We start from the raw sequence: 16,774 nt of genomic DNA, 5'->3' as shown, positions 1-16,774 counted from the left end.
GAGGGAGGGAAGAAGGGGGAGAAGCAAACAGGTGCAGGTGTGACCATGGACGCCAACTCCGCCGCCATCGACACACGAAAAATTATGCATTAAAATGGAATAAAAAATAATGTTAAATTATTTTTTAAATCGTAGACTCATCATAGACATGCGCTAATACTCAGACGGGCTCGATATGAATCACGACTATAAGATACCCGAATTTGGTTAAACTGCACCGCAAAATGTGGGAGTAGTTAGGAATCTAAATCGAAAGGGACAGACACTCACACAACTACAGTTTTATATATATAGATTTCAAATGGAATAGCACAAGGATATGTTCTCTCAGCAATACTTTTCAACTTAGATAGATAGATAGACAGATATCATTCTGCCACAGATATGACATATATAAATATATATATATATATAATATATATATATATATATATATATATATATATATATAGAGAGAGAGAGAGAGAGAGAGAGAGAGAGAGAGAGAGAGTAAATGATCCACAATCATCAAGCAAACTGAATCCTCATCTTGTTCCATTTGCCGGAAGGTTTGCAAAGCACCAACAAATTTCAAGAGACATATTCGTGTCCATAGAACATGATTAAGGCTTTATTATACTGAACTCTGATTTGTCGTACATGACGGGAAAATCCATCATATACGTACATATACGTACATACAAACATACATACATACAACAGTCTCACACCACCTCAAAAATATAAAACTATGTGCACAAATGACAACACACTCCTAAATTCTCAATATGTTCAAGACAATGCTGTGGAACATTACTTGAGCCTTGGTTAAGTCACCTAGAAACCTGGTTCCACAACAACAGAGGTAAAGAAATGCTTACTGAATCCATTATCTCTCTTCTCACCTGCAACGCTCGAGAACATGAGATGCAACCAAGCATCAAATTTAACCCTTTCGTTACCATATTTATTTTGAGATGCTCTGTGTTTCTTTAAATTAATTTTAAATATAACAAAGAATTTAGTAAAATAACTTAGTTATCATTCAGTTAATGTTAGGAACATAAATTGTGACTAAGGTTTGGTCGGAAATTTTAAATCAAAACTTATGGAGACAAGACATTTGTACTCAGAGCCAGAGCTGGGTTGGTAATGAAAGGGTTAATGTATGTAATACTAGCAGTATCGCCCGGCGTTGCTCAGGTTTGTAAGGGAAATAACTATATAAGCATTTTTAGAGATGTAAAGTATAATAGCCATCTCAATATGGCTAACCACAAAGGGGGGGGTGTTACTGTAGCTTTTTACGTTCTGAGATTTAATAATAAATTTTTAGAGAATTACTTCCCTTATATATGCTAAAAATGCATTAAAATGGGAAAAATTGATGGTAAATTTCTTTTTAAATCGTAGACTCATCGTAGACGCGCGCTAATACCCAGAAGGGCTCGATATGAATCACGACTATAAGATACCCGGTTTTGGTTAAACTGCACCGCAAAATGTGGGAGTAGTTAGGGATCTAAATCGTAGGAGACAGACAGCACACAACCTCACTTTTATATATAAAGATTTAACAACACATACAGAAAACAGAAACACTGCAAGTTACATCGAACTCTTTCACAACATTCATCATGACACACATATAGAAAACACAGTAAAGAAAGCAAGACAATGGGCAAGCATCCTTAGAGCAACCACAGGTACCACATCTGGCCAGCAGAAAGAAATAAAAGTGGTTTACAAAGAATACATTAGATCCATCAAGGACTTTACCTGTTGTACCCGTTTGAACCACAATAAACTGCAAAGTACTATGCATCATCATAAGCTTAATCCAGAAGACTTAGGATCAAAGACATTCCAGCCATAACTGGTTTGTCATTTTAGGAGAAACAAAAACTGTCACCTTTGCTGGTGGCATATGTAAAAAGATTCGAGCAAGGTCATTGCCAGTACCGCCTGACTGGCCCACGTGCCGGTGGCACGTAAAAGGCACCTACTACATTCTCGGAGTGGTTGGCGTTAGGAAGGGCATCCAGCTGTAGAAACTCTGCCAAATCAAGAGTGGAGCCTGGTGCAGCCATCTGGTTCGCCAGCCCTCAGTCAAAATCGTCCAACCCATGCTAACATGGAAAGCGGACGTTAAACAATGATGATGATGAGGAGGAAAAATTTTATTGTCCAATGTATCCATTCATGTTTTTAAAAACAGAATGTAATTTGAGGAATTTGACTGCTATTTCTAACATTTCAAGTGACCACATAGAGACTTCTTTGTTGTTGCAGTTGTTGTTGTTGTCTATTCTTCTACACCACAAATAACTCATGCTTCACTCTCCCTACTGTTCAGTGTATTTTTGCATAGTCTCTATGTGGTCACTCAAAATGTTAGAAATAGCAGTCAAATTCCTCAAGTCACATTCTTCTGTTTTAAAAAAAAATGAATGGATACATTGGACAATACAGTTTTTGTTTCTCCTAAAATGGTAAACCAGTTATTGCTGGAATGTCTTTGATCATAGGGCTTCTGGATTAAGGTTACCTGGCGTTAAACAACAATTACCACTGCTGCAGAACACACTGCCACTACAGCATACACTAATACAACTCACAACTACCACACCACTACCATAACACCAAACCACTCTACCACACCAAACTACTACAACACTAAACTAACGCTGTACTATATTACTACTTCAACACCACACTACCATCACAACATACCACAACGCACTAACATCACTATTACAACTAATACCACTACCATTTCACACTCCTACCACAACACAGTAATACTACAACACAAACTAATACCACAGTACACTAATACCACATCATACTACTGCTTTATTGTGCTACTCTCATACACATCTACTGTGCCCATACCACAGAACCACCACGACACACAACACTACCACTGTGCACACTAGCACCATAACACATGTCTGTGAGGGCAGTTACTTACTATTTTATCCACTTCATCCAATGACACGGAGAAAGCCTCCACAAAATACGGCGGAGAGTCAGCAACATCCTCTACTTGTATTTCAACACTTTGTGTCTTGTTGTTTACACCGTCCTTGAAAATAGAAGAGAGATACAGGAATCATAATTGTTTCTAAGTTGACTTTGCCAGTGACACAATCACCAATTCTATCGTTATATTCTCCATTGCTAATTTAATGCCAACTTAGATGTGGCATCAGATGAAATGTCTTGTAGAATTTGTTCTGGCCCTTTATGTCATGAGTTCAAACCCCCACTGAGGTCAACTTTACCTTTCATCTATTCCAGCTAGTCGGCACCAGTATGACAAACCAATGAAAGAACTTTTACATGGTCACAAGACCCATTAAAAATAGCTGTGAAAAATCGCTGATAAAACTGCCTGATATAGTAGCTGAAATCACAACCTCAATATCATAAACAAAGAAAACATATCATTCAGCTACTACTATAGTTGAATAATATTCTTAAGGCCGCAATTTACTCACATGCAGCATCTTTCAGAGCTTGCTTGTCGCTAATTCAGTTCTTAACCAAATGGAAAACCATTAACATTTTTGAAGAGAACTGGTCCCTAGCTACCTTTTCACGTTAAAAAAATTGAGATTTGATCCAGCAGAAAAAAGTTTACATCAAAATTTGTAGCAACATTATAGGAGAGTAAGTAACAACACCAATCATTTATTTTAGCTTCGATGATAGAAGCAAGCATGAAGAATTTCATAGTTTTGGTTCCATGCAACAAAAATTTGTATCAAAAAACTTGTGGGGTAAAATATCAAGAAAAAATATAAGTAAGGCAAAAAATTGGATTTAAGTATAATTATCTTTTTTTATTTTAAAAACAAACTATATTTGAATTAGGCTTAAATGATAGAGCTCAATTTGAGGAATTTCATGGTATCAATTTCATGCAATGAAGTTTTAAAAGAAAAAAAGTTATAAGCGTTTGTTTCTCAAATTTGAGAGTGATAATATAGTTCTATACTTTTTTATGAATATAGTTCTATAAGGGGACTTTTAATATGTCACCAGCATCATGAGGTAAGGAAAAAGTTATCAACAACACTGCTAATTGACACATTTGACATATTATTAATTAGCATACTAGCATAGCCTGGAAAAAACATGGATTACATAGGAAAATGCAAGCAAGATCAATAATATTCTTAAGATTATAAACCTGGAAAATTACAGGACAAGTTATTACACTTGGAAAAGTTCAGGACAAGTTATTACATCTGGTAAAGTACAGAACAAGAAAATTTTTACTTAAAATATTGCAGCTAAGGATAGAATTTGAATATTAAAAATTATTTGATTTTAATTTACAAAGTAACATTATAATTAAAAAAGGTACCATCATTTTGTTAAAATATTGACACACTAGAATATTTTTAAAATGAGAGCCAGAAGTACCAATATAGCTGAAGTTTTATGCAAAGTAGTATAGTATATATGGTAGGCAAATTCATTATGTAAAAAATAGGCATTAGGTCAAGACTGAAAATGTGAAGACTTGGCAATAACTCAAGCAAATTTTACAGTGAATTTGTTGAGGCATTTGCCATATCCTGAATGCCTTACTTCCCTGGGCATGGACACATTGAAACTCCGACGTCTGGCAGCTGACTTGGCAGACACCCATAAAATTATCAACCATCGTACAAACAATAACTTTGAGTACCTTTTCAAACTCCACCCATCTAACACCCGTGGACATATTTACAAGAAAACAGCACAGCTCCCATGACTTCAGGAACCATTTTTTCACGCTGAGAGTTGCTGAAGCATGGAACAAACTGCCGGCATCAGTTGTTAGTTGTCGGAACACTGCATCCTTCAAAACTTCCATGCTTCCTGAGATTCACCAACCCTACACTTGATTTTCTCCCTTCCATACACACACAAGCATGTATCTGACTCATACATTGTTCGCTTTCCAGACATTTCTACTTTACTGCATGTACTTTATATGCACTTTCTGACAAGTTGTGGTGCACCTGAGCACTGTATACAATAATTTCCTTATTATATATTATTATTTATAGGTAGATTTTACTGTAATATATAACTAATTTTTGTATTATTCTATTTATTGTACTAACTAATTTTGTACTACTGTTATTTTTTACAACCTATTTTCAAATTTCTAATTATTAATTAATAATAAAAAAAATAATTTTTTAAAGTGCAAAAAATATTTTGAGTTATTTTTTTTTATTTTAATAGAAGTAATAATTTGTTATAAAATCTTTAGTTTTAATAAAAGCTAATATTTTCTAAATCTAACTCGTTTATTTAAAATTTTGTCCTTAGCTGCAATATTTTAAGTAAAACTTTCCTTCTGTACTTTACCAGATGTAATAAGTTGTCCTAAACTTTTCCAAGTGTAATAACTTGTCCTGTAATTTTCCAGGTTCATAATCTTAAGAATATCATTTCTCTTGCTCACATTTTTCCATGTAATTGTATAATGTAGCACTGAATATCCTAAGAAGATAGAATAGTTAGGTTTAGAATGCTTTTGATTTGCAGGTAGTTGAATTAAGGTTGACCTGGGACTAAACAACAAGAACAAATCATCTTTACAAATGTGTTTGGATTTAAATTGAAATTTCATTGGAATATGAATACAACATGAATGATATAACTTATAATTTCACATGGTCAATACTACAGTAATACACCAGATTTGAAACATGGACCAAATGCTTGCAACAGAGTGGACTCCACTAAAGACACCTAAGGATCAGGTGGTGGTGTTATACTAGGCAATAGATTAAGTTTACCATCCATGAACAAGAATTTCCGGGCAGTTTCTGTCTATCAAATTTCACTCACTAGTCTTTGGTTGACCCAAGACCATGGTAAGAAGCACTTGTCTGGGGTGCTGAGCAGTAGATTTAAGCTCAAAACAATGTAATTACAAAGTGAATTTCTTGACCATGTAGTTATGCCTACACTGTAATTACATACTTTTCTACTCAAGGCACAAGGCCAGAAATTTTGGGGGAGGGAGCCAGTTGATTAGATCGACCTCAGCGTGCAACTGGTACTTCATTTATCAACCCTGAAAGGATGAATGGCAAAGTCAACCTAGGTGGAATTTGAACTCAGAACGTAAAGACAGATGAAATACCACTAAGCATTTTGCCCAGTGTGCTAACGCTTCTGCCAGCTTGCCACTTTAGTGTAATTGCATACGCACATATCATTTTATTGTTTCTTTTATTTGTTTCAGTCATTGGATTGCGGCCATGCTGGAGCACTGCCTTTAGTTGAACAAATTGCCCACAAGATATATTCTTTGTAAGCCTAGTACTTATCCTATTGCTCTCTTTTGCCAAAGTACTAAGTTACAGGGACATAAACACACCAACATCGGTTGTCAGCGAGGTGGGGGAACAAACACAGACACACAAACATATACACACACGTGTATATATATATATACAATGGGCTTCTTTCAGTTTCCATCTACCAAATCCACTCACAAGGCTTTGGTTGGCCCAAGGTTATAGAAGAAGACACTTGCCCAAGGTGCCATGCAGTGGGACTGAACTCAAAACCATGTAGTTAGTAAGCAAGCTACTTACCACACAGCCACTCCTGTGCCTGTGGCACTCTGCTGATTATGACAACAAGGATTCCAGTTGATCCAATTAATGGAACAGCCTGCTCATGTAATTAATGTGCAAGCAGCTGAGCCCTCCACATGCATACCCTTAATGTAATTCTCAGGAATATTCAGCAAGACACAGAATGTGACAAGGTGGCCCTTTGAAAAAAGGTACTACCCCTTTTTACCAGCTGAGTGGGCTGGAGCAATGTGAAATAAAGTGTCTTGCTCAAGGACACAATTCCTGCCAGGTACTGAACTCATGATCTTATGAATGTGAGATAAATACCCTGACCACTTAGCCATGAACCTTCACTGCCTTTGTCAAATTACAGCTAAATGTATTGGGCCATTTGAAAGTCAACTGTCTTGGCCACATATATAGCATAGAAGCAATAACAGAACATCAAACCATCAACTTCTGGCTGGTTGTCTGCTATCCTATTCACAAAGCCATACATGTATATTGCTACTAGCCACTGTCCACCATACACACACATACACACACACGCACACACTCACACACACACCCTCGTCATCTCGCACACCTTTTTTACCATTCCCTCTTTGATTCAGCTCTCCTGTTTTTAAAAAACATTTTCCTCCTTTTTTACCACTTCCGTCTTTTTAGTATGTGACCTCGTGAAGACTACCTGCAATTTTTTTTTTTTCCTCTGTCCTCCCGTCTCGGGATCTTTCTTTCTCCTATGTTTCCGACGAAGAGCTCCACTCGAAACGTCATACCCTCCTTCTTCCATTTTCCTGAGCGCCTAATAATAATAATACTGTAATTGTTCCACGTGTTGTTGTTTTTTCTGTTTTCCCGTTTGGATTAACCTTATATATATATATATATATATATATATAACTAATGTAGGATAAAAAATTTTTTCGGGAAAAAAATTTTATCAATGGCCAGCATATCAAAAAAATACCTTTAAAGGTTAAATTTATAAATAATTTACAAAATGAGGGCAAAAGAAAAATTCTAATGCCAAATATGCCGAAAAAAAGACAAAAATTGTCAATAACCATTATAAGTTATGTGTCTCGAAACAAACCGATAGAAATTTCTAAAAAATCCGTTATTACCGTATTGGTCCCAATTTCGGGGTTAATTCATAAGAATTTTCCCCTCTTCAGCGATAAATACGTGGGATATAAGTGAAATACTTACTCATGCCCATGGAAAAAGCAAGTATTTTTCTTTTGTATATATATATATATATATTTTTTCTCTCCTTGTTTTTTTGTGTCCCTTTCTGTTGAAGAGCGTAGTCTCGAAACATAAAAGGCTTTTTCTATTCCTGAGCGTTATACTAATACATCTGTTTGTTTTCTACACCACCTGTCTTCGTCTTTTGTTTTTCTTGTGAACTCTCCCTATATATATATATATATATTAATACTATTATTAATACTATTAATACTAGAATTTTTCACTCCCTTATGACAAACCACAGTTCTCTTTCTAAGGAACTATTTTTGTAACACACATGGTAATTTTTGGATGGAAAATACGAATTCATTCGTCTATATGGATTTGGCTTGCATTGACTATCTTTTGCTATCTCCGATGGCATGAGAACAGGATGTAAGAGGTAGGTAAATAACATTTGCAAATCTATAATCTAATGGAATGTTGCGCTGAGGACGGGAATGAGTTATTTATAATTCTAACCCAGAAACACGTCTGTAACTGACCGAAGGCTTTATTTTTCCTTCTTTTTACATATGTGAGTTACATGTATATGCTATATGTGGAGGTATATTTCTAGAAAATAGAAATAAGTTTTTGACTGCTATTTCTAAATTTTCGGTATGTGGCTAAGCAACCTGTTGCTTACTCTATTTATATATATATATATATATATATATATATATTATATATATATATATGTAGGTCCCGGGTTGAGTCGGGGTTAACCACAGTAAATAAGGTAATCAATACATAGCAGAGTAAATTAATTTATTTTATAGAAGGAGCTTCTACAGGACTAGAACTGTTTCATTCAAAAGAAATCATCAGGAAGCTTCCTGATGATTTCTTTTGAATGAAACAGTTCTAGTCCTGTAGAAGCTCCTTCTATAAAATAAATATATATATATACATGTGTGTGTGTGTGTGTGTGTGTGTGTACAAACTGTCAATTAAAACAATTATCAACTTACAAATGCCACCAAGGGTACTTGATAACTTTTCTTGTTCTCATAATTAAGTTGTGTGGCCAGTCTGAGTTGACCTTTCCAAGAGTTAGAATTTAAGTTTGCTGTTCGTTCTAATTTGAATGTCTGGCAATCTTCTTGATGCTGTAAAAGAATTGACATAGTAAAACTATTGGATAAGACAAAAAATATTTTGATTAATACGTGTGGAAGCACTCCATCGGTTACGACGACGAGGGTTCCGGTTGATCCGAATCAACGGAACAGCCTGCTCGTGAAATTAACGTGTAAGTGGCTGAGCACTCCACAGACACGTGCACCCTTAATGTAGTTCTCGGGGATATTCAGCGTGACACAGAGAGTGACAAGGCCGGCCCCTTGAAATACAGGTACAACAGAAACAGGAAGAAAGAGAGAGAAAGTTGTGGTGGAAGAGTACAGCCAGGATCACCACCATCCCCTGCCGGAGCCCCGTGGAGCTTTTAGGTGTTTTCACTCAATAAACACTCACAACGCCCGGTCTGGGAATCGAAACCGCGATCCTATGACCGCGAGTCCGCTGCCCTAACCACTGGGCCATTGCGCCTCCACATTTGATTAATGATTGATAATATTATTATTCAATTAATCTCTTAGTTATTGCTGAAGTGGGTGATACGGTCAGAAAACGCCAAAGACAATAGGACCCTCAATCAAGTGCAAGCTATATGTCAAATAATAATATTAATAAAAATAACAATATTACATACACACACACATACACAAACACAAATACACACACATACACAAACACATACATACACAAACACAAATACATACATACACATACATACACACATACAGGCATACACACACAAACACACACACACATGTGCACACATTCCCCCCCCACACACACACACACATATAATATAATAAATGACCATATAGTGTTACCTCTACATGTGCACCCAGCTTCAGTATTTGAGGTGGGTGTGTATGAAATAATCTATGCAAATATAATTTGATACAAAAATTATTTAATTCTGTTTCATATACTGAGTGTAATATTTTCTTTTCTTTTTTTTTTTTGACATATGAACCTTACTGCACCACTCTGTGTGTGTGTGTGTTTGTATAGTGTGTACATGTGTGTACATGTGTGTGCATCAGGAAAGGCATTCCAGCATAAGGAAGGGCATCTAACACATGCTGCTTTCTCTCACCACTTTCACCTTTTTTGACAAGTTATAATGCAACTGAGCACTTTATACAATAAGCTCATTAAACACATATATTTATATGGGTGTATATATATATATATATACACACACACACACACATATTTATCATATTTACATACATATATATATCAGATCATCTTCATGGATTAATTTCTTCAGATGGCTAAACTGACACTATCTGCATATATATACCTGAGCCATGCAAACATAGACAAGTAGATGTTAAAAGATCATGACGATGATGACAACGACAACGACGACGACGACGATGATGATGATGATGATGATGATGATGATGGTGGTGGTGGTGGTGGTGGTGGTGATGTACATATCTATGCATATACCTAGGTATATAGGTGACTGTGTGTATGTATTGATGTTAGTCACTTTTCGTGACAGCGAATTTTTTCCGCTTTGGTTTTAAATTGTATCTAGCCACCTTAATAATATTATTATTTTCACATTACCATTTTGTTGAATTAGCCATTGATTCCTATAACAAATTCTATAAATACCGACAAGTGGAATTTAACTTCACCACCAGCGATGGAGCAGCATCACTGATGAGCCTTAATTTCATGCGAAATTGGTGTGCCATTCTGATGCCCTTGCTTGTTGTGGGGAGGCTGTCTCCCTTGTCAGTGCATAGAACTGTGCTTTGTATGTGGCTAAAGAGCCTTCTAGCAATGCTGGTGCTGCCCTGCACCCTTAATCACTTTTAGTGATGGTGAATTTTTTCCTTTTTGGTTTTAATTGCGTCTAACCACCTTAATCATTATATATATATATACATATATATATATATATATATATATATATATATATATATATATATATATATATATATATATATATATATATATTATATATTATATATATTACGGAGATGTATTGCATAGCAAGTGACCTGATCTGAGATCGTGTGCTGGAACGAAAACAGTTGCGGCGTGGAAGGTGTTTATAAGCCATTTAAGAAACACACAAAAACCATTAGATTCATTTCAACATTTAAATTTAATTTGTCAAATTTTCGTCGCTTTGAGACCACGTGCTGTTTCTTAAATGGCTTATAAACACCTTCCACACTGCAATTATATATATATATATATATACATTTATATATATATTCATCATGTTGAACTGTTAATCCCAACACATTTTCTTTTCTCTCTTCATTTTTGTCCACTTAATCCTTCTGTCAAAGAGCAAACGCTCAAAATGTCAAAAACTTTTCCATTCTTCCCAAGCGTTAAATTAATACACCTGTTTGTTGTTACTTCATCCTTTGTTTTCTGTAAATGTGAACTGTATGTATGTATATATATCATCATCATCATCATCATCATTTAGCGTCCGCTTTCCATGCTAGCATTGGTTGGACGGTTCAACTGGGGTCTGTGAAGCTGGAAGGCTTTGTCAGGCCCAGTCAGATCTGGCAGTGTTTCTACGGCTGGATGCCCTTCCTAACGCCAACCACTCCGTGAGTGTAGTGGGTGTTTTTTACGTGCCACCTGCATAGGTGCCAGACAGAGCTGGCAAACGGCCACGAACGGATGGTGCTTTTACGTGTCACCGGCACGGGGCCAGGCGATGCTGGCAACGGACACGAACGGATGGTGCTTTTACGTGCCACCGACACAGGGCCAGACAGGGCTGGCAAACGGCCACGAACAGACGGTGCTTTTACACCCTTTTAAAGCCTAGCCAGGCTCACGGGCACAGTTTCCCAGTTTCAATGGCGTATGTGTTCCCCAACTTGACGGGATGCCAGTCCATCGCAGCATTACTCATTTTTGCCAACTGAGTGGACTGGAGCAATGCACACTATCATAAAGAGCAAAAGACAACCCAAATCTATGAAAAGTTTCCTAACACAAACCCAAGTATGCTCGACAACAACACTGAAGTCGTAAGTAAAAAAAATGCGGAAGACCTACCGGGGGAAAATGCGTCAACCTAATTGAAGGATCGGAGTTCTCTTTCAAACAAGATCAATATTTTACAGTGAAAAACAACTTCACATGTGTTTCAGAGAACCTAATATATGTATTAACTTGCTCTGGGTGTCGAGAGCAATACATAGGCGAAACCAAAAACAGTCTACATCAAAGGATGGCTCTAATTAGATCCCAGATCAAAATTCAGGAATACAGAAAAATAGCATTCAGTGAACACATCAACATTTGGGCCAATAACAAACAACCCAGCTTCAGAATTTTTCCCCACTATAAATTCAGTGATGATGCAACCTGTAGACAACACATTAGTAAAGAGTCATATTTTATCGCAAAATATAAACCCCTTTTGAATGTGTCCACCACAAATGACACTATTATAAGTGCTTTAGAATAATACCCCTGCAAATATTAAAAATGGTATATTCAGAACAGTCACTACCCATGAATTTATTCAGGACAATTCCAATCACTACTATTACAACCACAACAGGTCACTTTTGGGTCACTTGACCATTTAAGAGGTTTCCACCAACATCCTACTACTGTCATACCACTCTTCTTCTTCTTCATCATCATCATCACTGCCACCTCCCTTCTCAACGAGTACTGCTGCTTAAACAATCAAAACCAAGAACTCATATCAAATATTAGAACTGCTACTACCTGCTACATGCTCCCAAGACCTCACGTAAGTAAAAAAAAGAGACAGAAATAGACAGAAAAAGGAAAATGTCCCTTGCTTTTGAAAACTATGGAAATATTTTAAAAAAACATTTCATTTAATTTTTCTACAATTTCATTGTTTTTCGTGCCTTACTCTAAGTTCAAAAAGTCACAAAGACTGAAACCGGTACTAAAATGTTCTTCATGATAAAATCATTTTAGTATTTTCTACTTTGTCTTACTTTCCTTACATATATATATATATATATATATTTACATACGTGGAGGCACAATGGCCTAGTGGTTAGGGCAGCGGACTTGCGGTCATAGGATCGCGGTTTCGATTCCCAGACCGAGCGTTGTGAGTGTTTATTGAGCGAAAACACCTAAAACTCCACGAGGCTCTGGCAGGGGGTGGTGGCGATCCCTGCTGTACTCTTTCGCCACAACTTTCTCTCACTCTTTCTTCTGTTGGCCTACTGGCTTAACCAGCAGGGTGGCGTTATTCCAAGGCTAAAACAATGCGAAGAGCATTGTGACCCTGTGATAGCCTGTGATCACGGTGATATATTGACATACATATACATACATACACATACACATACATGTGTGTGAGTATGTGCAATCCTACATATATATGTGTGTGTGTGTGTGTGTGTGTGTGTGTGTGTGTGCGTGTGTGTGTGTGTGTGTAATTTATATCTCCATCATCACTTGACATAGATGAGAGCTGAAATAGAAAGGAAAGAAATACAATACAATGAGTTCTCACCGCTGTTCCGGGATTGCATGTAACACTGATGAGAGAGTTAACTCCATCTGCATCTCTTACTTCGATGTCCTTCAGAACGATCTGGTTAACAGGAGTATTCTGTGGTGAGAGAAAACAAGTAGTATCAGAGAAGAGGAAGAAAATGGATGAAATATTGTTGGAGTAGTTTCTTTTGTCCCCAGATGAACCCTGATCCATTAAACCTGCAATCAAAACATTCTGGCTAAGAACATTCCGTTTTTATACATAGATACAATGCATTTATTGCTACATCATCCAATGCATCTTTCCTTTTATTCTTTAAATAGTAGGTTGGAGTGTGAAGGAAAATTGGCTTACTATTTCTAGCAGGCTGAGCAATCTCTTACAGGTTCTCTCATTGGATCAAACATACAGAAGCATGTGTGTGTGTGTGTGTGTATGTGTTCTTTTAAATGAACTCAGTGGTTGGATACCATAGGTTTCATGTAAATATATTCACAATTATTCAATAGGATGAGAATGATGATAGTCTCTCATAGTACTAGAAAGACAGTTCTGCAATTTCTTGCCGAATAAATGATTTGTTTAGAGTGTATGTTCTGTACATTAACTCACATTTTCCATCAAATCGATGTTGCCTGGAGAGGTGTGTGGTGTATCACATGTCAGATGTCAAAGTGAAAATGATCACAAAGTAATGTGAGATGAAGTGTTTCATTCAAGAGCACAAGACACCACCTAGTCCAGGAATTGAAACCACTGTCTCACAATTGTGAATGCAACACCCCAACCACTAGGCCATGCACCCCCAATAGGAGTTCAAGTATTGGATGAAGAATCTGCCATTCTATCTGAGTGTGTACAGATTTCATGTGTACAGATTTCATGTGAGTTCAATGTGAAATATATTAGTGGCAAAGGAAGAATATATATGAAAAGGAAAGTAATGATTCAGAGACATTGTGTTGTTTCCCTTCTGGTTTGTTTTTACTACAAGAATTAAAGAAACAATTTATGGTTAAAGAAATCCATGCACAATACCTTGTGCAGCTAAAGGCAGTGAGCTGGCAGAAATGTTAGCATGCCGTAGCCATATTTCATCTGCTGTTACATTCTGAGTTCAAATTCCGCCGAGGTCGACTTTGCCTTTCATCCTTTCAGGGTCGATAAATTAAGTACCAGTTACGCACTGGGGTCGATGTAATCGACTTAATCCTTTTGTCTGTCCTTGTTTGTTCTCTCTGTGTTTAGCCCCTTTTGGGTAGTAAAGAAATAGGTATTTCGTCTGCCGTTACGTTCTGAGTTCAAATTCCGCCGAGGTCGACTTTGCCTTTCATCCTTTCAGGGTCGATAAATTAAGTACCAGTTACGCACTGGGGTCGATGTAATCGACTTAATCCATTTGTCTGTCCTTGTTTGTTCTCTCTGTGTTTAGCCTCTTTTGGGTAGTAAAGAAATAGGTATTTCGTCTGCCGTTACGTTCTGAGTTCAAATTCCGCCGAGGTCGACTTTGCCTTTCATCCTTTCGGGGTCGATAAATTAAGTACCAGTTACGCACTGGGTTCAATGTAATCGACTTAATCCATTTGTCTGTCCTTGTTTGTTCTCTCTGTGTTTAGCCCCTTGTGGGTAGTAAAGAAATAGGCATTTCTCCTGTAGCTGGCAAGCACAAAAGAGCTTATCAATAGTGCCTCTAGAAGGATAAAAATGAGATCAAAATTCAGATAGATGAGTCACCAATGGTAGAATGAGTCAGACGAGAAGAACTCCAGCCAGAATTCTGTAGTTACCACAATCTGATTTGTTTCCTTCATTCAAGAAGGCAATAATGGTTGCATCTCTGATTGATGTCAGTTAGTCTTTACCTCATAACCAGAAGCAGTGCATGGAATGTACTGTTGTAATTTAGTTAATGGATGGCTGTTTTGGTTTCTGTAATGTTGGGTGGTGCAGCTAATTTATTCAACACTGGCCTTTATTCTTTTATTCTTTATTCTTTTACTTGTTTCAGTCATTTGACTGTGGCCATGCTGGAGCACTGCCTTTAGTCGAGCAAATCGACCCCGGGACTTATTCGTTGTAAGCCCAGTACTTATTCTATCGGTCTCTTTTGCCGAACCGCTAAGTGACGGGGACGTAAACACACCAGCATCGGTTGTCAAGCAATGCTAGGGGGACAAACACAGACATACACACACACATATATATATACATATATACGACAGGCTTCTTTCAGTTTCCGTCTACCAAATCCACTCACAAGGCATTGGTCGGCCCGGGGCTATAGCAGAAGACACTTGCCCAAGATGCCACGCAGTGGGACTGAACCCGGAACCATGTGGTTGGTTAGCAAGCTACTTACCACACAGCCACTCCTGTGCCTATGTGACCATTAAGTAAATCTTTGAAATTTTCTATCAGCTGTTGACATTTGCAAGTTTTGCAGTATATTTAGATCTAAGGAGTGTCGGGTCTATTGTACAAGGACCTTAAATTCAGTTACACTGATAAATCTCTCATATCATACATGATATCAAGGTTCCGGATTTCATGTGTTTTAGCTTGCTCCCAATATATTTTCATTGCATGTTTTTGTTTCTAGACTGCAGCCTTTGCTTACAAGCAAGTTTTCTTCTTGAACTCCTTATTCTTATCACTTTAGGTAGGCATGGATAGTTGCTCTCTTTTTGATGATCAGCTGCTTAATTTGAACATCCTCATCATCTTAAATTTTTTTTTTTTCCTGGCTATGATTCCCAAGGATTTCTGACAAGTTACAAAGATGCCTGCCTTTAGAGCACATAATATTTTCAATCGTGTTGCAATATTCCAGGCTGATGAGGACAATTTATCATCTCGACTCTGCTGAAATTGCTCCGCCTTTGACTGTATCGATAGGCACACAACATTATATGATTGCACAGTACTTTTAAGTACACAACCTTATGATTGCTGGGCCTTATTGAAACATACTGAATCATATAATGCTACTTTGGTGACAGATGCTGCTAAAAGCCCTTACATCTATTTTTGCTTTGAATTAGAGAGTTGATGATCATTTAGTTGTGCTCTCCACATTTAGTTAGGAGTAGACTGCCATTTGAGTTTACTTATCCAATACCTTCTTTTCCAAACTCTGGCATTGAGGTTGCCCATCAAGATGACTTTGCTTTGTTTTGGTATCCTAGGTAGGGCACCATTTAGGATAGTATCAAATTTCTTTTTAACTTCTGTGTCTATATCAAGTCTGGGCTTATACACAGTGATGCCATGTGTCTGTTAGAGCCAGCAATTTTTAAATGGAAAGCTCTCTTTTACTCGTTTACTCTTTTACTTGTTTCAGTCATTTGACTGCAGCCATGCTGGAGCACCGCCTTTTAGTTGAGCAAATCGA

General features: G+C 37.1%; 1 protein-coding gene across 9 annotated transcripts in view; it reads right to left on the bottom strand.

The window, feature by feature from the left end:
* Window positions 1–16,774, bottom strand: part of LOC115232601 (cadherin-87A-like) — a 164,230-nt gene that overhangs the window by 116,913 nt on the left and 30,543 nt on the right. For all 9 annotated transcript variants that reach the window (XM_036500638.1, XM_036500636.1, XM_036500639.1 and 6 more), the window contains exons 7-9: window positions 13,399–13,497; window positions 8,789–8,926; window positions 2,954–3,067 (exon numbers count right to left, since the gene is read on the bottom strand). In XM_036500638.1, the coding sequence (XP_036356531.1) occupies window positions 2,954–3,067; window positions 8,789–8,926; window positions 13,399–13,497 (351 nt within the window). The remainder of the gene's footprint in view (window positions 1–2,953; window positions 3,068–8,788; window positions 8,927–13,398; window positions 13,498–16,774) is intronic.

Source organism: Octopus sinensis, linkage group LG2 (genome assembly GCF_006345805.1).
Source record: "Octopus sinensis linkage group LG2, ASM634580v1, whole genome shotgun sequence".
NCBI classification, from domain to species: domain Eukaryota; kingdom Metazoa; phylum Mollusca; class Cephalopoda; order Octopoda; family Octopodidae; genus Octopus; species Octopus sinensis.
This window is presented reverse-complemented; position numbering and strand designations above follow the sequence as displayed.